General features: G+C 34.6%; 1 protein-coding gene across 13 annotated transcripts in view; it reads left to right on the top strand.

Moving 5' to 3' along the window:
• DLG2 (discs large MAGUK scaffold protein 2) overlaps nucleotides 1-27,188 on the top strand; it is a 2,193,106-nt gene that overhangs the window by 1,175,557 nt on the left and 990,361 nt on the right. For 2 of the 13 annotated variants that reach the window (XM_055355586.2, XM_063710713.1), the window contains exon 1: nucleotides 25,813-26,389. The exons of 10 other annotated variants lie outside the window; for them this stretch is intronic. In XM_055355586.2, the coding sequence (XP_055211561.1) occupies nucleotides 26,312-26,389 (78 nt within the window). In that variant the 5' untranslated portion in view covers nucleotides 25,813-26,311. Of the gene's footprint in view, nucleotides 1-25,732; nucleotides 26,390-27,188 lie in introns of those variants that run through there. One more of the 13 variants, XM_019036750.4, reaches the window with a different exon arrangement.

Genomic DNA, 27,188 nt, shown 5'->3' with positions numbered 1-27,188 from the left:
AGTGGGGGCAGTTTCATCTACAAAGAAATAATAGTCCACCAATACTGCCTCATCCTCCCCTCCTCTTGTCTCAAGCGGTGTTGAGCTCAGGCACTGTCTGCCAATTGTGGTTTCCAGACAACAAGAGTGTTAGGAGTGCAGTCCTTAGCACAGAGGGCTCAGATATGACCAACCTACAAGAGGCCTTTTCTTGAGATAGCATCACTTTCTCTCTTCTCCTTTCTCCCACTCTTCAAACTTCTCTGATATTCCTGAGGAGGATGGGCCCTACTCTGACCCTCTCATTTCTGACTTATTTTTATTCAGAGCAGCTGGGTTCTCAGAGGATACATCCTATGAGGAATACTGTAGTAAACAAGCCTCTGTCTGAGGAAAAGACACTGCCTGGTAACAGAAAAGAATTAAACACTGGAAAGTAGGAAAGCAAATTCTGTGAACTGGCTCTACTCCTTGGTGTGACATTGAGCAAGGGGCTGAACCTCTCTCAGATCCAGATTGTTTTTTTTCCCTAAGTCAAAGGTGCTGGCTCAGAGATTTCTTTTCTGCTCTAATATTGCATCTCTTTGAAGACTGCCTTGTAACAAATAGAATTGGATTTTATATAATAAATACCTACTCCCATTTATGCACTTGACATTTCCGAAAGCTAGCTCTTACGTTGTTAAAAATTTGGTAAAACTCAAAAATCATTCTTCATTGCAAAAAGATCAGTGTGTGATATTTGTAGTGGCCTATTAAACTCTTTGTAGGTTCTGAAACCTTTCCTTAAAAGACTGGGACCAGTTGTTAAGTTGGCCACTAATAGTTTTGCTCAGCTGAAGTCTAACTGAAGTTAGACATGTTATTGAATTTTTGTATTTTCAACCCTCGTGAGTGATGATGTAGTCATTTCCTGTTCACCATTAAAAAACAGAGAGAGTAATAAGCCACTCCTAACTGTCTTTTCATTTCTTTGGAACTAAACTGGCATCCCTCTTAATACTTATATTTTACTTTGAGTGTGAAAATGTGATAAATTGTGACTTTACAGCCCTGTGAAACATGAAGGGTTTGTTTCTTAACATAGGTTCATTTCTTAGTTGTTGGACAAGTATTTTAGTAGTAGAGGCTGAGCAATGTTTCTTCTACCAAGAAAACTAGATTTATGTACATGCTTAAAAGCACAGTGGTCGCTGTGTTTATCAATTAATTTCAGTTATTTTATATGTATATTTGCATTATTAGGTAGTTGTTGGAAAAAAGGTTTTCAAAAAAATGTTAGTATATATAGTCATCAAATAGAATGTCTAAGGATAAAAGAGATACAGGACCTCTTGCATTAACTTCCAGGAAGATTGTAAATCGTTTAATTTGTGGTTAAAGTCCCTGACTGCTTGGGAACCATTTTGATAAATGGGACCTTTTCCTCTTTGATGGGTAAGAAGGCTTAGTAAGAAACTGAAATTATTAATTATAAATTATAGAATTATAATAGTTATATACTTAATAAGGACTTGTGGGATCGTTTAGTTCAGTCTTTTCATTTCACAGATGAGAAAACTGAGTCATAGAGAAGTTAAGAATCTCCTTAACGTTGATGACATTTCGCCAAGGATCTTGATCTCCTGTCTTTCTGATGTCTTTTCCTATCATCTGAACTGATTTATTTTTAGGACTACAGAGACTCATTCACCCATTCATTTATCCAGGCATTTACTGAATGGCTACTATGTGGCAAGTGCTGTGCCAGGTGTTAGAAACACAATACATAAAATGTAGTTGCTGCCCTCCCAGAACTAATTGCTCTATCTACCACAGAAAAAAACCTATAAACTGGCACCTTTCTCAATTCTGAAAAAAAAATTCAGTATACATTGATTCAATACAGTTGTGCTGAAGCTCTACCAGTTAACTTTTAATTTTGTGTTCTTCACTCTTTATATTACTTCTAAATTCTTACCCAAAGCCTATCCTGAACATTTATGAAGTCTTCAATGAAGTCCTGAAAATATTGATCCAATTATTTTATGTCAATTTTTAAAAACATTTTTGTATTACTGCCTATACATGATTGAGTGACAGGTTAATTAACTTTTCTGTATTTCTGGTCATTTATTTAAAATTATCTGAAAGCATAATTTAAAATAAATTTTTAAAAAGAACGTTTTTCACACTACACTCTTACAACTAATCTAATCATAAGGCATGCATATAGAAAAGACATAGCAGAGAGGCTGTAGTCCCAGCTACTCGGGAGGCTGAGGCAGGAGAATGGCGTGAACCCGGGAGGCGGAGCTTGCAGTGAGCTGAGATTGCGCCACTGCACTCCAGCCTGGGCGACAGAGCCAGACTCCGTCTCAAGAAAAAAAAAAAAAAAAAAAAAAAGAAAAGACATAGCAGAGAGGCAAAAATAATACCTATGGAAACAGACTAACCTGGATTTGTGTTCTGTGTTAATTGTTCCATGTGTGGCGTTGGCCATCTTATCTTAAATTCTAAGCCTCCATTTTCTTATGTATAAAATAGTGATAATATCTTCCTTGAAAAGTTTGTACAATGCTAAAATGAGATAGTGCATATGTGGCACATGGTATAGGCTTGGAAGAAGGTGAGCTTGACAAGTAATAGCAATAACTCCTACTTAACCTTTAGGGATTAAAATTCATATTGTTATAATTTTGTTATTTTTTTCATAGTCTTCCTAATGCAGTTTCACTAAATTAAGAGAGTTTGTAAACTACCAGAAATATAGCTGAAGAAATTTTCAGGGTCCATTTCATGTATTTTCCTGCCCTTAGGTTGAACTGATTAAAGTATGTTACACATATGCAAAAGCTGCTTCTTAAAAAATGTTTCAATGAGTCTCTCATAGGGTAGTGCAGTGCAGTAATTTATTCACTTAGAATGTGGATTTAGGCAAACTGCTTTACTTGATCAGCTTCACATTTTTTATTTATATGGGCTAAGAAAGAGCTCCACAAGGGCAAGAACCTCACCTGTCTTATTCCTCATCAGCACTAGAGAAATGGTTAGCATATAATATATACTTCATAAAATTTATTGAATAAGTGAATTAGGCTACTCTGAGACTTAAATAAAATTACCACACACATGCATGCACATGCACTCATATTTAATAATTGACTGACCCAAATTCATTTATTAATGTTTGAAGTAATAGTGTTAAAAAGGTTGTAATTCATGGATGTATTAATCAACTGATTATAATGATAATTTTTCTAATAGAAAAGCTAAGAACAGGGCACCACCAAGAAAGTGAATTTGAACATGAGAGAGATGTGTGATACCTGAGCTAACTCTGTGTATAGTACAAATTTTAGATCTTCATTCTTGGAATGCTGTATCTAGAACATCCTCCAAATACGATTGGTTCTTTGTTCATTTGTTTGCTTGATGAAGCAATATTAACTTCACTTGATGAAGTAATATTACCCAGATGTCAAAAATGACAAGAACAAAAATAATTCTATGGTCTACCCTCATTCATAAAGATGAATAGATCCTAAATAAAATGCATCCTACACAACCCAATAGTCAATTGATGAATCATCTATTAGAATAAAGAGTTTATTCCCTGGAAGGCAAAGATGTTTTAATTAGAAATCTATTACCATAAAACATAGAATCTGAAGATCAAAAAAATAAAAAAGTATCATTCTAAAACATATTAATCCTATTTGATAAAATTTAAAACTCATTCCTGACAAAATTTCTCAGAAAACCTAAAATAGAAGGACACTATTTGACATAGTGTAGAAAAGCTATTCCAAGCTAACAATCTCTGTCATACTTATTGTTGAAAGACTAAAAGAATCTCCATTGAAGTTGGAAAAAGTAAGGACAGTTGTCATACCTATTATGCTTTAACATTATTTGAAATTTCTGGCAACTTAATTATAACATGAAATAGAATAAGGTACATGTCAGAGAGAAGGTTAAATTGCTGTATTTTTGTCAAAAACTCAAGATATGGGCCAAATAGAAGTATTAAAAATTGTATACTTCTAACTACTTCAAAAAATGGAAAATATAATTTTAAATTAGATTTATAACACTAACAGAAAACACAGCCTACCTAGAAATAACTCTAATATAGCTATGCAGGATATAGATGAATAAAACTACAAAATCTTACCAACTCCTGTCAAATGTCGTTCAACTTAATGGCAAAATTATGGGGCAGCCCATATTCCAGAATATAAAATATAAAAATTGAAAAAAAGTTAAATTTTCTAGTATTAATTTTTTCAGAAACAACCTATCATGTACCCCATAAGTACATACACCTAAAAATTTCTAATACTTAATACAATTTATTGATGGCCAAATAATAAATTATTTTAACTAATGAAAGGATTATAATGTTTACTTGGGATAATAAATAGAGAAGTGATATTATTTGTCAAAAGGTATAACAGTAAGTGGGCTATTTGTCCTATTATATATTAATTAACATTACAAAGATACATCAATTAAAATGGTATACTGCTGGTGCAAGAACTGGCTGACAGACCAATAGAATGGCTACGTGTGGAATAGAGCTTAGTATGTATGGTAATGTCATATATGATGAAGGAAGAAATGCGAATCAAAGAGGAAACTGATAGATTATTCAAAACATAGTGTTCATAAAATTGACAATGTGCTGAAAAATTGTTAGATCCATGTCATATTAGCAAAAAAAGAGTAGTTAAGAGTGCAGGCTTAGGGACTGCTGGAGTTCAAACTCTGGCTCCATCATTTACTAGGTGTATAACCTTGGGTATGTAATCCTATCTCTCTGAACTTTAGTTTCCTCACATGAAAAATGGGGATTGTTATTACCTCATAAGGTGTTTATGAGGACTAAGTAGGAGATAATTCATGTAGAGAATTTCGTGTACTGCTTGACAAAGTATTCACTCAATAAATATTACCAGTAATTTTTATAATTAAATACCAACTTGATTACAGAGATATTGATAGGCTAATGTAAAAATAAAATCATGAAAAGTTCATACTTAGCTGATCTTGGCTTTGAAGGACATTCTAATCGTAAATGCAACAGAAGAATTCACAAAGAATGAATAGATTTGACTACATAAGAACTTCAAAATACTGTGTTTAAAATAGAAAAAGTAGAAAAGCCACAAATAAAAAAAGTTATTATATGTAAACTCTAAAGAGCTCTTAACAGATCAATTCAAAAATCACCAACATCCTAAACAATTCACAAAAATTACAACAAATTCAAATAAATTAATAACATATTCTAACAACAGCATTTAAGATATTATAAATAAAATACCAATGGGTACTGATTTTAACCTATCAATTTGGCAAAGATTAGGAAAAGAATATGACAATATTCCAGGTGACAAGACTGGAGGACGATGATCACTTGGATACTTCTGAACAGGATTTACTTCATTTTAATGTTTTGGAAGGCAATTTGGCAACACTTAGCAGAAGTCTCAAAAATATTTTTACCATTTTAGTCATTAATTCTTATTCCAAGAAATAATAATCAGGAAACCAAATCAGCATTTTGTTTACTTATTTTATCACAGTATTGTTTATAATAGTTGACACATTCATGAGATGGAATATTATTCAGCCACAGGAAATCATATCTCTGAAGCACATCAGATGGTGGTACAATTTCTTACACTAATAGATTAGGAAAATTATAATTAGTAGCTATGCCAGTCTCTACATTTATATCTACATCTGCATCTATATCTGTACCTGTATACAGAAAGCAATATACCAATTTACTATCATTTGCGTAGATAACAGGCTTGCAGATGAATTTTATTTTTGTGTTGTATATGTTCAGATTTTCTATAATAATCAACAACAGTTAAAAAATTAGAAAAAATAAGACAAATATCAAAATATAGATGTATTCTATGTATTGCTTCATTTTTAGAAGATAATAGTTCACATGCAACGTAAAAATTGGTATTTATGAGATTTGTTGTATTTAATCAATTTTGCACGAATTTAATTATAAATATAACCTTTGGAAAATTAACAATAGGCTTTCTCTTTAGTTCGTTTGAAAAAACTTGAGAGAGAAGAATAAAACTGAGGTTATGAAATTGCTCTCAGGAACAGCTGGAAACATCATTCAGGGTCGCACTCTGTTTAATGTTCAATGCCTTTTCACAGGGAAATAAGAGAAATATGAGTCTTGGCATATGTTATTTTCTGCATGAAAGCTTACTAAAATCCCTGGTGTATTTCAATTGCAGGAGTAACTGGCAATAGCATTTTAGTGTCTCTGCCATACAGTTTGGCATTCGATTATATTTAGTTTAGCACTTTGTAATATACTGTCTTTGTAATTTCTCCCTCTATGAATTCTCAAAACATTTTGTATTTTTACTGAATTTTAGCACATTTTATTCCGTTTATCGAGTTTTTATTCCACTAAACAAGTTTTATTTTGTAGTATATCCAATCTCTTACCAGACTGTCAACTCCCTGAAGTCAGGAACTGTGTCTTACTCATTTCTACACCTCCTGCATCTAGCCCAGAATGCCTTGCATATGGAGATAGTACTTTTTATATGAATGAATAAATGATAACTATTTGATATATTGTCTTTGAATTATTTCAGGTTTTATGTTTTCTGTTCTCAACAAGATTAGAAGCTTTAGGAGGTCACATATGGTTTTTGTACCTAATACCTGTTAATAAACTCAGAATTATTGCCCACTTAGTTAAATTGCTTAACCTGTTGTTTTGCAAAGTAAGTTTGGATAAAATTGTCTGAATATGGCTTATTAGCATAACTCTTGGCTAATGTTAAACTAAAAACAATAATTTACTTTAAAATGTTGCTGTTCCTTTTTTTAAATACTAACTTATAACAAGTGGTTGTTACTTAAAACCACATCACTTCCTTTTACCACTTCCAAATATTTGATGAGCATCTACAATACATCAGGCATCCTTCTATCTAATGAGCAAAAAAGGCTAAAATTTCTCCCTTCATAGAACTTGCATTCTAGTGAGGATGGGAGGAGAAGAAACAAAATAAATAAGTGAAATACGCTGTTAGAAGCTGATAAGTGCAATGTTTAAAAATAAGAGCACATCCAAAGGAACAGATTCATTGAAAATGTGTCACTTTAGTGAAGACTTGAAGGAGTGACCATATGAATATTTGGGAAAGAGAATTTCAGGAATAGGTTAGAGCAAAGAATGAGACCTGAGAAGATAATGTATGTGGTGTTTTTAAAGCCCAAGGACCAAAGCAGTGACCAGTTAGGAGATCTGTAGCAACAGGATAAAGTTAGTTCATGACTTCACAAAGTTGTGATGAGGTATGAACTTCCTGTAAAGCACTTAGCACAATGCCTTGCACATATCAAATAATTAATTAATGTTATTTATCATCATTATGGGAATTATATGAGATAGGCTCCTAGAACATTTGTAGAAAAAGAAACACAAATCTATTTAGGGTGAAAACTAGGGCATTCTTCCACCATATGTCTGGGCCAAACGTATCTGATTCTAGTGCATTACTTCCTTGCATAGCTACTTGTCATGATTCATATCATGGGTAACTACTTATCCATGCTTCTAAATACATTTATTAAAAATTTGGTCCATGCAGCTTCAGTGAATGAGCTGAGGGAATGTAAGTTGCCTTATCAAAATGCCTGAATATATTCACCATAAGATTGTCAACAGGCTTTTCATGCAAAGCGACATGAAGGCCCTCCTGCTCAGAACCCAGTGTTCCATACTTGCTTGATGAGGGTTATGCTCATTTTCATAGATGTTAGGTCTTACACACAACCTTAATGTGAGCCAAATTCCTTTAATGGATGTGCTGGAAAGATCTCAGTTCTGTGAAGTCAAGAATGCAATTTGAGCTGTGCCGACAGGAAACAAATTGATCTTTTTGGCCTGTATTCCTGAATCTGAAGCAGCCCTTCCCCATCAGAGAAGACTTTCTTACATGATACAGTTGAATTCCCAAATGTTCCTGGATGTGGAGTCCTAATTTGGATTTGCTGTTAAGCCCTTGAATATATTTTCAAATAGCGGCTATGCCTTTTTAAATGCCCAGTGAAAAGTAGAATAAAAGTCTAGTATGTGTTGTATGTATGATCCCTAGTGATACTTTCTTTCTATTTTTTTTTAACCACTTGGCTTCTTTTTCACTTCCACATTTTTCCTTTAATTTCTAACTTTTTTTAAAATGCATTTGGGCAAAGAGAGGGAGCATAACACAGTCCCAGGGTCTCTTAGAATAGTTTGCTTGCCGAAGGTTGCTGAGGTTAATCATTTAGGAGATAGACTTGGTAAACTTTGTTTCCTAAGCAAGCAGCAGAAAATAGAGTAGAAAATCAATTTTGGAAATTAAAATTAAGGTCACTGCTTAAGTCTTTTTCTACACCAAAACCAAACTGAATAAAATGGAAAAGAAAAATAGAATTGGGATTTCTGAAATTCTTTATGAATCTACTTGCAATGCAGGCCACACAGAAACATATACCCAAAATACATTGTTAACACTTGCATTATTACTAAACGTTAAATGGTGTCAGAAATGGACAGGTGTGAAATTTCATTAGGAAAATTGTTGTAGGTGAGGAATAGAAGAACAGAAGTTAGGCTGAAATAGAATAAAAAAAGAAATAGAAATGTTTGATAAATTATTCTAGTTTCCCCCTGTTTTCTTTATTATTTTATATTTCTTTATTATGAAGTCATTTTTTATTCCACCTTTTTAAGAAAGCAAAACGTTTTCAAGTTTTAGATGCTAAGTGTCCTTATTGAAGAATAATTGGCATAAAATTGCACATATTTCAAGTGCAATCTGATAGATCTTGACATATATCTACACCTGTAAAATCATCACCACAAACAAGAGAATGAATACATCCATCATCCCCTAAAGTTCCCTTTTGCTCTTGTGTAAAGCCTTCCTTCTCTCATCCTATCATTGATCAACCACTTATAAGCTTTCTGTCACTATAAATTTGTTTGCATCTTCTAGTACTTTATATAAATGGAATCATGCAAAATGTGCTTTTTTATTTGGCTTATTTTCTCAGCTGGATTATTTGGAGATTTGTCCATGCTTTTGCTCATGTAAATAATATGGTTCTTTTTATTGCTGAGTAGTATTTCATTTTATAAATACAATACAATATATTTATTCCCTGTTAATGAACATTGGTTTTTTATTCCAGTTTTGGGATATTGAAAATACAGCTATTATAAAATTTGGGTATAATTTTGAATGAACATATGCTTTTATTTCTCTTGCTTAAATGCTTTGGAGTGGACTTGCTGGCTCATATTTTAGGCATATGTTTAGCTTTTTTAGAAACTCCCAAACATTTCTGAAGTGGTTGCAGTATTTAACATTCCCAAAGTGATTGTTCTATTCTACATTTACATTTTTGAAAAGTATCAGAGGCTAGACAATTTCCTGAGTTCCATGGGTAGTAAAAATATATCTATTTCTTCTCAGAGGACAGTCATTCCTTCCATGAGAATAGCTCCTAAATTTTTGCCTTCTTCTTCCTCCTTCCTTTGTACCTTATCATCTTCCTCTGGAGATTCAACTTTTCAATTCATACTGCTAATTAGCTAATTATCTTCTTTAGTCATCTTTTTATGAGACTATGCAGATGGGACACTGGATAAAAGTACCGTAACTCAGTCCTCCTGAATTATTTTTTCCCTGAGGCAACCTCAGGTAGAACTATCTCCTTATATGATCTAGCCTGTCATGAATAAAACCTTTATTTGACTTTCTTCAACTCCTCTGTGGCAGAATAGAATTTTGCAAAGACTGCACCAAATACCAAAGAAAACAACAAAGGAAATGAGTACAGAAAATAAGAGGAACGGCTTCTGATCCTCAACATAGCTAGCAGGTTCACAGAGGCTACAGACCCTCCTCCAAGGAAAACAGAGACCATATGATAGGCATCCTGCCCCTACTTGTGGTTAAGAGCAGAGATTCTGAGTTAGATTTTGGCTTGCATGCGGAATGTGCCATTGTTGGTTGAGTGTCAACCCCCAACAAGGTACTTCATTTCTTTTAGTTTACTTACGTGCAAAATGGGAACAAAAATAGGAGTTACCACACTGAATTCTTTGAAAATTAAATAAGTAGTTAAGTACTTGATTCATATTTTAAAACTTGATTAATGTTAGATTTGATAGTCATCTTAACCACATGAAGCAAAATATCTACAATATAAACCTGAAATACTTGTTGGAACCTTAACTCCAACAAACTTTTGGGCCTTACCGGTCTTATAATTATTGATCCTATCATCTTTTATCTGGTTCCCGTTTCTCTTCTAGCCTTACTACCTTTTCTATCAAGCTTAAACTGTATGAAAATTCTTTATAACCAGTTCCATTACATAGAACCTCAACTTTCTTATCCCTCTTTCAGTATATTGATTTCCCAGGATTTACAGTTCAGTAAGAAAATCATGTATTAAATAGATAATTGTAAACAATGAAATGCTCAAGGACTTGATCTTTAAGCTTTTTCTCTACTTCAGCTAGTGGTCAAGGCTTTACATACCATTTCTATTTTGATATCTTCCTCAAACTCTGGACTTATATATCCAGCGGCTTACTTGATGTCTTCAGTCAGATGTCTAAAAGATATCTCCAAGTTAACATGTCCAGAACGTAACTTCTTTTTTTAAATTTATTTTTTTTGAAAATTTATACATAGTAGATATACATATTTTTGGGGTACGTGTGATAATTTGATACGTTCATATAATCAAATCAGGGTGATTGGAATACCTATAATCTTAAATATTTATCTTTTCTGTATTTTTTAAATATATTTTTCTGAGTATATGATCCATTTGTAATTCTTTTTTAAACTTTTATTTATTTATTTGGAGATGGGGTCTTGCTACATTGCAGAGGCTGAACTCAGACTCCTGAGCTCATGCCCCAACCTGAGTAGCTGGAATTACAGGTGCACACCACCATACCAGGTTGTCAGAACCTAACTTCTTATGTTTCTTACAAAACCTGCTCCATCCACAGCTTTCCTTTGAGCTGGTGAGGAGATGACCTTTCTCGTTTATCAGGTCAAAATGTTTGGAGTCATCTGTGCCACTCCTCTTTTTCTCACAGGCTACATTCAGTGTAGCATACAATCTGTTGGATCTACCTTCAAACTATGTCCAGAACCCAACCGCTTTTTAAAAATTTTCATATTGATTAGTTTTTCCAAGTTACTATTCCTTTTGAATTTGATAACTGTAATAATTCTTAACTGTTCTCCCTGCTCCAAGCCTTGATCCCCTAGAGTCAAAATTTTTAAGACAGCAGGAGTAATCCTATTAAAACATTAGTCATATCATGGTATTACTCTTAGATTGCTTCCTGTCTCATTCATAGCAAAAGCCAAATTGCCCACAGTAGCTTATGAGGCTCACAAGATCTGCCTTCCACACTTCCTCCTTCACCTACCTGTCTAGCTCTCCAATCTTATTTTGTACCATTTTCCTCCTCATTCTGTTTTAGCCATGCTGTTCTCCTTACTGCTGTCAAATGGCAGCCCTAGTCTTCATCGTCGTCCTCCTCCTTCTCTTCCTCTTCCTTTTCTCCTCCTCCTCTTCCTCATCTCCTCCTCCTCCTTCTTCCTTCTTTTTTTTTTGTTAACCTTTCAGTTTATTTAATACAGGAACAATTACAATTTTACTTGAAGATGAAAATGACCATTCACCATATTTCACATGAATATATCTCTATTCATTCATCTAGATTCATCTACTTTTTCAAAAAACCGTATCTAGAATGTGATAGCTCTGTGAGTTCAAACAGTCACTTCTTAAGGCCTTCACATATTCTTTCCCCAGATATCTTTCTGGCTTGCTGTCACTTCCTTAATCTTACTGAGCTTTACCTTAATCAACTTATTAGAAAAATTTAACCATTCCCAACACCTTTTATTCCTTTTATCTGCTTTATTTTTCTCTTTAGCTTGTATCACTATTGAATAGACTACATTTTTCTATTTATCTTTTGTACTATCTCTTTTCTACAATACAATGTAAGCTCCATGAGGTAGGGATTGTTGTCTGTTTTGTTCATTGTTACGGCCCCATTGCTTATAAACAGGCTAGTGCATCGTAACACTCAAATTAATATTTGTTGAATAAATAAATAAGTGGAGGAGGGATTACTTTATCACATTGCTTATTAGACATATATACTCCCGAGTTTTCCAGGGGCATTAAAATCTGAATATATCTAAAACTTAGCATATCATGAACTCTTTCATTTTTTACATGAATGTGGATGTCCCCCTAGGCACAACATAAGCTCCCAAGGGCAAACAATGAATTAGAAAAAATAAAATAATTGACAACACTTCTCCATTTCAAAAACAAGAGAAAATAATTATCTCTTTAGAAGAGTTTACAAAGAAAATATAGAATCCTTAAATGGAAATTGTGGACCATGAGAAATTTAATGAGATAATTAAATTTCAAAGACATTAATTTAACGAAAGTTTAGATGGAGCCTATAATATTAGAAGGTTAAAGGATTGAAGAGACAAGGGAAGAAATACAAACATTTATAATGAAAGAAGAGGCCATGCAAATGAAAATTTTTCCTTCGTCTTACAGATACCTTGAAGTCCCCTGGGCTCAACTCTTTAGCTGCTTGACTCTATTTTTTCTCAGCCTATAAAGCAGCAGTCAAATTTTACAGATTTTTAAAAAATAATTTCAAATTTTATTTAGATTAAAGGGTACATGTACAGGTTTGTTACATGGGTATATTGTGTGATGCTGAGGTTTGGATTACAGATCAGTTATACACATTCTGTTCCCTCTGTTATTTCTTCTTTCAAGCATGAATTAAATAAATCTTTTTTTTTTTTTTGAAACACTTATTATGCACCAGGCATGTTGTTAGGCATGGAGGCTACAATGATGAATAAACAGGCATGGCCTCTGCTTTCGTGGAATGCCCTACAAGGAAAGCATGAAAAATAGATGTATTAAATAGATTATTGTCAACATGATAAACATTGTGAAAAGGAGTGTATTTTACTAAGAGAATGGGCCAGGGGTTTGAACTCAGTCTAGGACATTAAGAAATAATGTTTCTTTTATTGGTCTTTGCCTTTATTTCTAGCATCATCCCCCTAATTAAGGCCCCCATTATTTCTACCACCTTCATCATTCTCCCTGATCTCTAACTCTGACCATGTTTGTCATGATTAAACATTTATTGACATTGTCTAATTATGGGTACAGTGTTTTCTGCCTTATTTTTCTCCTCAAACACATCTCATGTTTTCCAACCTTCTTGCTTTTGCTCCTGCTGTTTCTTCTGGAAAAAAAAAAAAAAGTACTTCTTGTTCTGATCTGTTTTCTAAGTACTAACTCAAATTTTCTTTCTCACAGTAAGCCTGTCTTCACCAATCCAACTCATGGGCTAATGTTATCTGAGCTCATAGAACTTGCTGCTTTTAATTTTTTTTAATCATAAGCTACCACATGACATTTCTTGTACTGTTACGCCATGGCTTAAAGATAAGGACGTTGAGAGTCAGACAGGGTTTGAAAATCTGGAAGCAAGTGAGAAGCAAACCAGGAATGAAAGCTTAATTCCTCTAGGCAAATGACCTTGAATAAGTTAATCAATTCCTCTGAAATTTAGTTTCCTACATTTGTGAAAGGAATTTGATATTATCTGACTCAGGTATTTTTTGTGAGGATTAAATTAGTTGAGAGTATTTCTTGAAGTATGATATACATAAGATGGTAGATGGCAAACATCTTTAAAAACATACTTATACTTTAATTTTAATGTAATTACTTAAAAATTGTAACTTCAGTATCAACCATCATCTTTTGTTAGACTTTAAAATTACTTGTTTTTATTTTTCTTCTTAATGTGATTAATATTTTATTTTTATTGTGTTATTTATATGGTTATTTATTTATGAAAACAGACCCTTGTGTTTATTTGGATGGCAATAAGTTCCCTTTTAAAATAAATTTATTTAAATAAAAAGTGAGTCAAATTAAATTTTAAAATAACATAAGTAAACAACAATAAAGATAGTATGTAAACATTTTAAAAATGGCTGATCTTAGACCAATACTAAGGAAATGCATGTTAAGTACTTTAGTGGACAAAATACTTTGTGCATCTTAAAGTCAAGGCACTTTTAACTTCATATAAAGATGCTTAACATAAAAATAGCTGACATATAGAATACAACTAGCAAATCAGTCTCCCCTTTTCTATCTAGTTAGCCATGAAGTATATAACAAGATGATGCTATTACACCTTTTTTTAAGACTTTATATATCTTTTAAGCTGGAGAGAGGTTGCAGTTAATATCAGGAATATTTTCAGCAACACTATCTGTAATTGATATTGGCATTGAAGATTTCAGCAGCTGCTGTTTCTATTTTATGTAGGTGGCAGGATGGAAAATAAAATGATTTGTATGTTTTCATTAGTGGATCTCATTTTTAAGGAAATAAAAAGGGATTTTATTTATTACTGTATAAATTGGTTTTATTTATTGTATTTTGCAAAATATCACTTGTTACTGTGAAAGAGTAGGAATTACAAAGTAAAAAAATGTGACAGTTTATAGGTCCATGTATCAATAAGTGTCAGTGATTTACCTTTAGAAATGGTGTTTTCTGAAGCACTTTGAACACTTGTTACAATGACTTGTCTCTTATGGTATGAAGATGAGTATAAGGTAAAAATGCAAATAGAGGGTAATAACAAATGCTAGATAGGTCTCTATATAGTGCCTTCCTTTCTTCTCATGGGAGTGTGAAGCTGTTGTATTCAAGTGATATGCTTCATTCATTTGTTCATTCATTAAGCAAACAACTATTAAATTATTCAAAAGATAGTTATTATTACCTACCATGTGTGGAGGACTATGTAGGTCTCCAAGGATACGAAAATTAATAAGGTATGTTACTTTCCTTGAATGTTTCATAGGCATTCAGAGGGAAGCATAAGCTCAAAGTAATTACAAGTAAATATAATAAGAACTAAATCTGAGTTATGTACAAAGTACAATAAGGGACATAGAAGAGAGTTACTGGCTCTGTCTGGTGGTTATCAGGAAAAATTCTCATAGACATTTATTTAGTCACATCTCAGAAAATTTGTCAAGATTTGTCACATATAAAATGACAAGGAGCAGAAAGTAAGGTGGATAGGTAGGGCTGCAGACAGCAGAAACAGCATGTTCAAAGATACAAATTTATAGAGCACGTTGGGGAAACAGAAAATAATTTTGTGAAGATCCAAAGGGATGGTATGGCAAGAACACAACTTCATCAAAAATGGCCACCGAATTTAAGAGATTATTGTATTACTGATTAATTATTGCTCATAAATGTCATGGACTAATACATTATTTGAGCTCATAAGGAATTGATTATGTAGTTCAATACCCAGAGATGTGACAACTGATGGAAATGAAATTAAAACTAAGACTATTGCTTCCAAAACTAGCACTTCACCTCCATGAATTATGAAAATAATTCTGTTGTTGAGATAGTTAGAATACCAGGCTAACTGAATTTTACTTAAAAGAAAGTTCCCATTCCTAAGCAGTCAGGTTAGGTGAGTGGTGTTTAAATGTCTGTGTTTTTTGCATACTTTGGAAGAGCATGTGAATTTGAAGATATTGAATTGCATTCTCAGTTACTAAATTATTAAATTAGGCATCTTTAGCACTGTGTAGCTGTTTCAAAAAAATGGCCTTATTTATGCATTGTTGTTTGTGCTCACAAGTCAAAGTTCTAATGTTCCATTAGATATTCCTTCTTGACTGCTGGCTTAATATTTTTCTACATTGCTCCTCATCTATGTCTTCCCAGCTCTATGTTCCTTTTGATAGTTACTGCCATTATCAATCTATTTTTCTGCTGTAAGAAAATTTAATTTTGAACACATGAACACATGGGTGGTAAATCACAGCATATTAATTCAGATCTACTATATAACTTTAGGACCCATTTGAGTTTTTCTTCTTACAAGAGGTCCTGCAAGCCTTCTTTTGAGGCTCTGGAAAGATTCTCTAAATAAATAAATGAATAAATAAAACTTAAAAAAGAAAAGAAAAAGAAAGAAAAAACTACTCATAAGGCTCAAGAAGATATTTATTTGTCTCAGAAAAGAGACACATGGGAACCTGGAAGACTTTACATTTATGAAATATTTTTACAAGTTTGCAACTGATTTGTTTTCTTTGCTAATGGCATAAAAGGGGAGAAAACGCTGAAGCAGAAAGAAGGTAGACTTTCCTCACAGGATGATTAAACAGAATTATAAAGAGCTTTTAGAAATCATTCTTTTCGGCTTCTTTTCATAATATTGAGCATGTACTGTCTGTCTAGACTATTGTGATTTTGTCTTCCTTAAAGATTGGAATATGAATAAAAATAAAAGCAATATTTTTATTGCACTCATGCTATGTGCCAGAACTACTCCAAATAGTGTATATGTATTATCTCATTTGCTCCTATTATCAATACTGTTACATAGTTTCCATTATTACCCCCATTTTATAAAGTTAGCATAACTTTTCCAAGGTCACAATAATGATGGTGGTGGTCTGTCTTACAGCCTAGTTTAGCTAATTAACTATTATAGTATGGTGACTTTTGACTAACATTTTCATTAGTTGATTTCCCCAAATCTCTTGCAGGAAACACTTAACAATAAATCTTATACATGTTGTTACCACACATACTTATTAAACTCTAAAGCCTCATTTGCAGGCTAGTTAAATGATCTAGTTCGATTTTGGGTTAATTTAGAGGGATGCCACTTGGACTTGTTTGTGTTTGTGTATAATGATGGCCACAGCAGTGAGATCCTGAACTGACTATGGTATCCCAGGGGTGTATGGGACTCAATAAAGGCATTTAGGGTGAGAGTGTAGGGTTTTGATGGACATTCAGGGCAGGACACTCGACGTTAGGATCACCAAAGGAAGGGAAATGAAACTGAGACTGTTGCATAAAACTGAAAACACAAAAGGATTCTCATTTGTGAAAGGACTTTTAAAAAACTTTATTCACCAGCCCAGGGTAGCAACAAGGAAGCATGTTTCTATTAGGAGTGGAAAAAGAAAAAAAAAGAGTAAATTTAAACCCAACCCTATTTTGTGGGGAGAGCATAGCTCCAAGTCAAAAAAAAAACATTGATATGAAACTGCTCTTGGGCTAGTGAAATCTCTGGACAACTAGAAGAGGGATGTGCAAAATTATTCTTTAGCAACAGTTGCACAACTGAAGGTCGCAGGGACTCCCACAGAAACTACAATCTTTCTAAAGATAATCTCAGAATAAAAATGTATAATACGATGCAGAAAATACTCACCATGAGTGAAACCAGTGAGATTAGACGTTCAGGAAAATTAGGGAATAAAAATATCAGATAAAGACTACAAACTAAGTATGTGTTAAATTAAAATCATGATAAAGGAAGAAAAATCATAATAAAAACAGACATGATAGATTTAAAAATATATATAGAATGTCTAGAAATAAAAAAGGTATAAACAATTGATTAAAAATGGATACTCTGTAGGTAGGTAAAAAACAATAAATTGAAATTTAAGGTAAAAATAGAAATTAGAAAATAGTAATTAGATCTGAGGATATACCCTGAAAGCAGCACAGAGGAGGAAGGAGAAAAAAATATGAGCTCTATGAAGCAATAGTACGGGTAGAATAAAATGGTCCAGAAAAAACATAACAGAATTTTAGAGAATAATGAGAGTGAGGGAAAATAAATATTAGAAGAGTTAATGACTGAGACGTTTTTGTTTTTTTTTTTTTTTTTTTTTTTTTTTGAGGCGAAGTCTTGCTCTGTCGCCCAGGCTGGAGTGCAGTGGCACCATCTTGGCTCACTGCAAGTTCCGCCTCCCGGGTTCACGCCATTCTCCTGCCTCAGCCTCTCGAGCAGCTGGGACTACAGGCACCCGCTACCACACCCGGCTAATTTTTTGTAGTTTTAGTACAGACGGGGTTTCACCGTGTTAGCCAGGATGGTCTCGATCTCCTGAGCTAGTGATCCACCCGCCTCGGCCTCCCAAAGTGCTGGGATTACAGGCGTGAGCCACTGTGCCCGGCCATGACTGAGACTTATTTTATAAATAATCAGATTAAAGAAACAGAATGAGTTCCATGTACATTTTTTAAAAAAGAAAATATTATAGTAAAACCGAAGTTCAAGAAAGGCAAAAAAAAATTATTCATGCAAACCATATTAAGAAAGACATATTTCTTGTAACAGGCAACAATTAGATTGATAGCAGTCATCTTATTATAAAAATTGATGACAGAAGATAGTGCAGGTTAATATCTTCAAAGCTCTGAGGGAAAATCATTGTCAACTTACAAATCTGTTTCTATACTCTCATTCAAAGTCTAGTGTACTATCATTCGGTTCAGGGAAAATATAAATGACTGGGTATGTTTAAACATCATTGATTTTTGCAGAAAGACTATTAAAATGTGTTTATCTGTAAGAAGAAAATTTAATCCAGAAAGAGGGGTTAGGATTCTAAAAATAAAGAAGTTAACTGATAGTTATTGTGAGTAAACTATAACAAAAAATGATAATGGTGATAATAATAATGACTGATTTGGTGGGGAATGTAACTACTATAGCAAGATAAAATTAAAATACTATACAATAGGCTAAGTGCAGTGGCTCACGCCTGTAATCCCAGCACTTTGGGAGGCCGAGGCAGGCGGATTACCTGGTCTGCCTGAGGTCAGGAGTTTGAGATCAGCCTGGCCAACATAATGGAACCCTGTCTCTACTAAAAATACAAAAATTAGCTCGGTGTGGTGGCAGGTGCCTGTAATCCCAGCTATTCGGGAGGCTGAGGCAGGAGAATTGCTTCAACCTGGGAAGCGGAGGTTGCAGTGAGCCGAGATTGCCATTGCATTCCAACCTGGACGACAAGAGTGAAACTCTGTCTCAAAAAAAAAAAAAAAAAAAAGTATACAATAATAACATGACATTTTGCAGGTACTATAGAAGTGCTCTATTGTACAAATTTATAAAAATTAACTTGAAAAGTTAGATCAAGTGAAAAGGATGAATCACCCTTCAAATAACAGTATTTACTATAAAGCGTACATAATGTAGTACTGGCACAGGTAAATAAAAATAGGATAATTGTTAAAAAGCCAAGAAACAATTATATGCACATACATATTATCTAGATATATAACTCAGGGACATTAGAAATCAGTAAGGAAAAGGAAAAGCATTATTATATATCAGCTAATGAAGTAAGCAAGTAAATAAATAAGTAAATAAATAAATAAAACTGGCCATACATATGGGAAAAATACAGATTCCTACCTTCCACCATAAATTACTATTTTTAATTGTTATTTTAATATTTTATTTTATCACCTTTTAAGTTATTGGGTACATGTGCACGATGTGCAGGTTCGTTACATAGGGAAACATGAGCCATGGTGTTTTGCTGCGCAGATCACCAACCCATCACCTAGATATAAGCCCAGCACCAATGAGCTGTTCTTCCTGATGCTCTCCCTTTCCCTGCCCACAGCCGATAGGCCCCAGTGAATGTTGTTCACCCTGCCCCAACCATGTGTCCATGTGTTCTCATCGTTCAGCTCCCACTTATAAGTGAGAACATGCAGTGTTGGGTTTTCTGATCCTGCATTAATTGGCTGATGATAAAGGCTTTCAGCTCCATTCATGTCCCTGAAAAGGACATGATCTTGTTCCTTTCACTGTAAATTAAAAAAAAAAAACTTTGGAGACTTATTGATGAAAAGCAAAACATTTAAATTGCTTAGAAAGAAAATAAAATATTTATAAACTTAGAAGAGAGAAAAAAATTGATAAAAATGAAAACATAAAAGAAAACACTGAAAAACTTCAGTCCTTTTAATTTTTATGAAGGCTCTGTATGACAAAACATGAATAAAACAGACAAGTCAGAGATTGGAAACGGATATATTCAAAACCCATAATAAAAGATTAGTGTTCAGTATACATCAAGTACTTCACAAGTCAATAAGAAAAATATAACCCCATTTAAAAATGGGCAAGGGGTATGAACAGAAGGAAGTTCAAATAACCAATAAATGTATGAAAACATCTTAAGTCTCACCAGTAATCAAGAAAATGCATATGAAGACTACAAAGAGTTAACATTATATATTATGTTTCAGAAATATGAATGTCTGATTACACTGTGTTATATAGAATACTGATCTCTTATAAACTACTAATATATACTACTCATTTAAATTACTAATAATGGCAACTGGAGAACAATTTGTAATGAATAGCATTAAAGCTGGACATATTCTGTGATCCACCAATTACATTTTGAAGGACCTGCTCTAAAGAAACTTGTATGTACTTAAAGACAGAGCTACAAGAGTGTTTATTGAAAATTATTTTGAAATGAATTTGAGGAGGTAGGGTGGAGATTTTACCTATATTATGAAGAACTTATTTCTTAAAAAATTAATCTGAATCAAATATGACAAAATATTAACATTTATTAAATCTGATGGTAGGTAAATGTTACATTAGGTTCTTTACATTTCTGATGCCAAGTATGTTATGATTAAACATATGAAAGAAGAGGCACATTATACATTCAACTGCTGAAGAATGAGTTTTGATGATTTTAAGGGGAGAAAAAGATATAGGCTTTGTTCATTTATAATTAGAGTTAGTGGGTTTATTATTTGGAATCTTTTTTTCACACTTATCTATAACTGGGTATTTCTTTGGTGCAGAAATATATCCATCTGCAGCCAGGCCAGTTTGTAGCATTGACTGTGATATACATATAAATTCATAGTGACAATTTTTTCCTATTGTCCATAGTGATAAAACATGCAAAGAGATTTAGCTATTCCTTTGCTTTGCTTTTTAATATACATTAGCACTAATTATTGCACTTTTTCCAGCTAATATTTATTAGTGAGTTTATATCATATAAATACCGAAAATCAGTAATTTTATCCCTGAGCATCATACATCTGTAACAAGGCCATTCTTCACTGAAATTTCTTTCTTTCTTTTTTTTTTTTAATTATACTTAAGTTCTGGGATACATGTGCAGAATGTGCAAGTTTGTTAGATAGGTATACATGTGCCATGGTGGTTTGCTGCACCCATCAACTTGTCATCTACATTAGGTATTTTTCCTAATGCTATCCCTCCCCTAGCCTCCCGCACCCACTGACAGGCCTCAGTGTGTGATGTTCCCCTCCCTGGGTCCATGTGTTCTCATTGTTCAACTCCCACTTATGAGTGAGAACATGTGGTATTTGGTTTTCTGTTCCTGTGTTACTTTGCTAAGAATGATGGTTTCCACCTTCATCCATGTCCCTGCATGAATTCATCCTTTTTATGGATGTATAGTATTCTATGGTGTATAAAGGACCCCTTCAAGGAGAAAAACAAACCACTGCTCAAGGAAATAAGAGAGAACACAAACAAATGGAGAAACATTCCATGGTCATGGACAGGAAGAATCAATATTGTGAAAATGGCCGTACTGCCCAAAGTAATTTATAGATTAAATGCTATCCCCATCAAGCTATCATTGACTTTCTTCACAGAATCAGAAAAAAACTACTTTAAATTTCATATAGAATGAAAAAAGAGCCTGTATAGCCAAGAAAATCCCAGCCAAAAAGAACAAAGCTGGAGGCATCACATTACCTGATTTCAAACTATACTATAAGACTACAGTAACCAAAACAGCATGGTACTGGTACCAAAACAGATATATAGACCAATGGGACAGAACACAGGCCTCAGAAATAACACCACACATCTACAACCTTCTGATCTTTGACAAACCTGACAAAAACAAGCAATGGGGAAAGGATCCCCTATTTAATAAATGGTGTTGGGAAAACTGGCTAGCCATATGCAGAAAACTGAAACTGGACCCCTTTCTTACACCTGAGATTTATTTATTGATACATATGTGTCCCCAGCTATATAGGGCTCTTTGAGAAAAAGATTGTACTTTACTCATTTATAGGCCCTTAAGGTTTGACATGTAGTAATACTCAATACATTTTTGTGGAAAAGCATTGTTTACATTTTCAGTCACACAAGTACTAATGAGAATATGTTATGTAGATGAGTCACATGATACATATATACTTAGAGCAAAATATAACTGTTTTAATCTTCCCCTTTCTACTAGTTTGTATAGAAGTAACTAATATCAAGATATTGGCATTCCTCTGAATTGAAGTTAAATATTATGTACATATTCTTTACCAAAATATTCTACGTACTATATATTCCACCCTTTTGTTTAATAATCAGCTAATCGCTTGGAGAACCCAAGATACGAGGATCACTTGAGGCCAGGAGTTCAAGACCAACCTGGGCAACATAGCAAGACCTCATCTCTAGAAAGAGAAAAAATTTAAAAATTAGCCAAGCATGATGGTACGTGCCTACTGTCCTACCTACCCTGGAGGCTGAGGGAGGAAGATTACTTGAGCCCAGGAGTTCAAGGCTGCAGTGAGCTATGATCGTAACACTGCACTCCAGCCTGGGTGACAGAACAAGGTCTTGTCTCAAAATAGTAATAATAATAATAATAATAATTTACTAACATCAGACATTAGCCAAAGGACTATCAAATATACACATCAAATATGCAAACAAACCAATCAAAATCTTTGTACAATTAATTTTTTACATTAACTTACTTATGTCTCAATAGTTATTTTGTTTGGTCTATATTCAACACTGAAACTACATAGCTTTTCAGGCCACCAGATATTAATTCCTTGGATTGAATTTTGGCTCTGTTTTTAAAAATAATTATCTCTGATATAAATAGATTATTTTAAAACAAAAATCATTCATGTGCTAGGCAGAAAATGTATGATAGTTAATGGCTTGATTTAAACATTGTATTTACCTTGAGAATTCAGAGGAGGCTCACATAGTGTGTGTGTTGAGGCATGAACCCAAAGCTGCTTAAATGGATTAATGTTGCATCTCAAACTCAGCTGCACTGGTAGGTTTCCGTCATAGGAGAGGCTTTAAAAATAAAATTGTAAAGGAAAAGGTCTGTCCAGGTACTGATTATATACAGATGGAAAATGTCTGAAAAATTTGTTTTACTTATACAGCAGAGCTGCAAATGTTATTTGTCTCAATCAGTAGAGCAATGGTTAGAGACTAGTGGGATTAACTGTAGGAAGCTGCCACCTTTACAGCAGACACATCTGCCCACAGAGAGAAGATGGTTGTATAAATATGGCAATGACTTCATTCGGTTGACATTATATCCATCTTTCAAGCAACTTTTGCTACTGAGAATTTTATGGCCATTCTTCTATTAAGTCTTCCGGTCTTTCTCAGTTTGTGGATTTTTCTATTTTGTCATAGATGCATTTGACAAATATATTTTGAGTATCTACTGTTTACTGAGCATTTGCATAGCATGAACATGAGTCCTAACTGCACTGTGTTTTCTACCTCCAACTGCCTATTTAAGAAACAATAGTTATTATTGTCATAAGTTAAATCTTAGCTGGCAGAGCCAATTTATTTTATAAGGATCTTGTTCTGTAAAAAAATTTATAAAGCCTCTTGGTCAGGTGTGTGAAAAAGGTCACTAAAGGTTCAACATAAAGGCAAAAACAGTAAACAAATTGATCAAACATCAAAGATCTCTCCAAGCCTTAGTTTTAATGATCCATGAAGTTTTAACTCATGAAGAGAATGCAAAAATTATAGAAAGATATAAAAAATTATAATGTCAGTCCCATCAGAGTAAATTAACATCCTTTGATTCTCTCTATGATATCAGTGGTTTGAAAGTTCAAGGCATTTTGTCTCACCTCTTTATTGTCTGATTCTGTCTAAGGTGTTAAAAACAAAATTTTCTAATCATTAACTTAGGGATGATTGTTTATCCCCGTTCTTTTTATCTACTTTAGTCTTTTAGTTGAATACACTTTTAACTACAACATGGCTTGGAACAACTTGTGTGCAGAAATAATAAATACCTTTACATCACAGCAATATTAGAGTAAGCTACGGTCCTGCTGAGTAGCTCTTTGAAAACTAAGCAGGAGTTACCATGTATATTTATTCGTTGGATTTCTGTGGCACTTTTCCTCCAGAGAGTACAGGGTATAATATGGATAAATTTGCACAGGGGTTGCCTTAGAGTGTCAAAAGGAAATTAAAGGAAAGGAGTGCTTGTAGGAGCATAGAGCAAAAGAAATCGCTAATGGAAAAACCAAACCCTGGTTGGCAGCAAGGCATGTCAAAGGAGGTAGAAGAAGCTGGGCTACCCCAGGGGTACCACTGTTGACTTTTTAGGACTCTGAATCATTTCACCACAGCCTATGTATCTGGTGAGCACTTGAGATTTCTGTTCAATATCATTTGAAGACCCACAATAATGATCATAGACTCATAGGGCAGGAAAGGAACTTAAAAATATCTGCCCAATTCTCTTAATTTACAGATGAGGCACATCGAACCCAGAGAAAACAAATAAATAAATTAGAAGCAAAGTCAGGGTCAGAAACAAGATCATTCATTCCTTGAATAAACATAGATTAAATATGTTGTGCTAAGCACTGTTCTAGGCACAAGAGTTACCTTAGTGTGAGTAACATGAACATGGGTTCTGACTACCAATGTCCTGTCTTACACTGTCTTGTTCTACCTCCAATTGCCTCTGAGAGTATTCAACATCCTTTACAATATACTTTTGTTGTTGTTGTTGTTGTTGATTCCACAGATGAAACTCTCTTAAGGGATAGACCTCAAGTGACTTTGTTAAGAGAAGGAAGTTCTTTTCCAAGTGTCTGCAAGTGTGTTGACATTCTTTGATTCTTCATTGCTCATAGGGCACTTCTGTCAGATCAGCTGGAAAACATTTACTATATTGAGTCTAGTTTGTGTGCCACTGGAAGGCAGGCTTTCCTTGCCTTCATGAGCAGTTTATTTTTGTCCTCTGGTAGGACTGGCAAAGGGCTAAAACCTTATCTCTCATTGGAAGAAACAGTTGTCTCTTAGCATTGACCTTATCTTAAAGGTGCCTCACATAATAGTCTAAACTCTAATAAGATAATAGAAGTACTTAATGTTAGAATCAAATGTGAAAATTCTTCAAAGGAGCATGATTTAAAAGCTGCCACAAATCTACCTCCCCAAAGGTGATATTTCAGTCATCCACTGAACACTGGATGTCACTACAAGCAAATCTGGGTTTTTTTTATTTTTTATTTTTTATTTTTTTAAAAAGAGTAGTTTGCTCTTTTTAGTTTAACACTCGATTTGAACCCCTGTCCATCCTCCAGTAACTATGTCAAAAAATCGTCCTGTAATAGAGGCCTCAGTTCTTTTACAGGTACAACTAATGACTTCTAAAACTATGGACCTTCACTCAGGCATTTGGGAGGAGACTTCATCCTGCTCACTTTGCCCTTGGTCCCAGGCCATTCTCTAAAGAAATAAAGTGTTTACCTTGTAAGTTGTGGATAGGGCTGGCTGGTGGGCAGAGAAGTGATATTCCTTGGACCAAATGGAGCTGGGGAGGAGAAAAGAGAAGGCTGCTTGTGTTTCCAGTCACGCTAACAGCCCTGATAGTCCTCTTAGTCCTCTTGGAGGATATGAGTGGGATTGGGTTCCAGGGACACCTGTTTGTGCCTGCAGGGGCAGATTCATGGTGGTTCTGCCTCTCCCCTTGCCTGGCAGCTCTCGTCCCCATGCCTGGCAATTCCTGTATTGGCTGATTTACCTGCTAGGCTGTATGTGGATCTGTCTTTATGTGGCCACTGCCGCCAGCACGTACTGTCAAGATAGAGGGAAGCCAAAGCGAGGATTGTAACTGCCCAAGCCTAGAGCGGGAGGTGAGCTGCCTCCGGACTTGACTGCAGCTTCCCTTCCTCCTGACACACATGGAGTTTGGTGGCGACGGTGCCGGTGCCGAAGAACTGCAGAGAAATACTTAGCCAACTGGATGTGTGTGAGCTGGCTACAAAGGCAGCGCCTGCCTCACCCGGACCTCCTGCTGGCAGGATGTAAATATACCTGCAGACTGGCCAAACAGGACTGCCTTTTCTCCCCCAACCCCTCCCTCCTCCCACCCTCTCCCTCAGCTAACCAGCATGAGAGGAACTGAGAAAGCAACAGCCTGCAAGTGACAGCTCCAGCCTGATTCTGCTCGTCTCTGAGCCGAGGTGGGAAGTTGATTGTGCGGCAGCTTCATTGTGAATTCCTTCCATTGGCATCGCTATGTTTGCCTCTATCTGGTATGCTAAGAAGCTGGGTCGCAGGTTCGTGCACAATGCCAGGAAGGCGAAATCAGAGAAGGTATGGAACGAGTGGGGTTGAAAATTACCTTTCCGGTTTGCCAACTGCCTGCTCTGGACCATTGGTCTGAGTACAGACGCAGTCTTTATTTGCTTGGAGTGAGAACCTGCCTCTCACTGTGAATGTGGTCCTTGCCACTATGAAAAGGGGTAACACTTAGAGCCTAGCTTGCTTGGGAGGGGAGCATTAAGGGTTAAGCAAGATCATTGGCTATTCAAAATGCATAGTGAAATCATCAATTGTTACAGTGTCTTCACAGAGACTTAAGATTCCTTTAAATTACATAGGATGAAAGCAATTGAGCAGCTGCAATTTATGCTTGTTCAGAGAGCTCTCTAGTAAACTTGTTGCTGTACTGCATTATTTTTATTATTGTGATCTTTGGTTCTGAAGTGGGCGTTATAAATACCTGAGCCTTTCTCTAGTACATGTGTTACAGTGTGTGTCCTAGGAACATATATCTGGGACTCTCAGTAACGTTGACCAGACTCTACAGGGGTGCTTGGTATCTTATCACTAAGCCATCGTTTCAAAAGTGTTCACAATGAGCAAGAATTATATTTATAATCAGGTAGTTGTGGCCATTTAAAGAATAGATTTGCATTTCTTGTATTCAGCATGACCAGTCATTTCCAGAGAATCTCTGTGTAGACTTATCTAATTAGTTATATTTCCCTGGGAAATTAAAATGGGCTGTAAGTCCTAAGGTATATTACATGCTTGGAGATAACAGAAGATGATAGCTTACATCTCTAATTCTCCAGTGCTTTCTGGGGCACTGTCCAAACTGTCATATTTA

This window comes from Gorilla gorilla, chromosome 9, assembly GCF_029281585.2.
Source record: "Gorilla gorilla gorilla isolate KB3781 chromosome 9, NHGRI_mGorGor1-v2.1_pri, whole genome shotgun sequence".
Classification (NCBI taxonomy): domain Eukaryota; kingdom Metazoa; phylum Chordata; class Mammalia; order Primates; family Hominidae; genus Gorilla; species Gorilla gorilla.
Note: the sequence above shows the minus strand (reverse complement) of the source record. Positions and strands in the feature narration are given on the sequence as shown.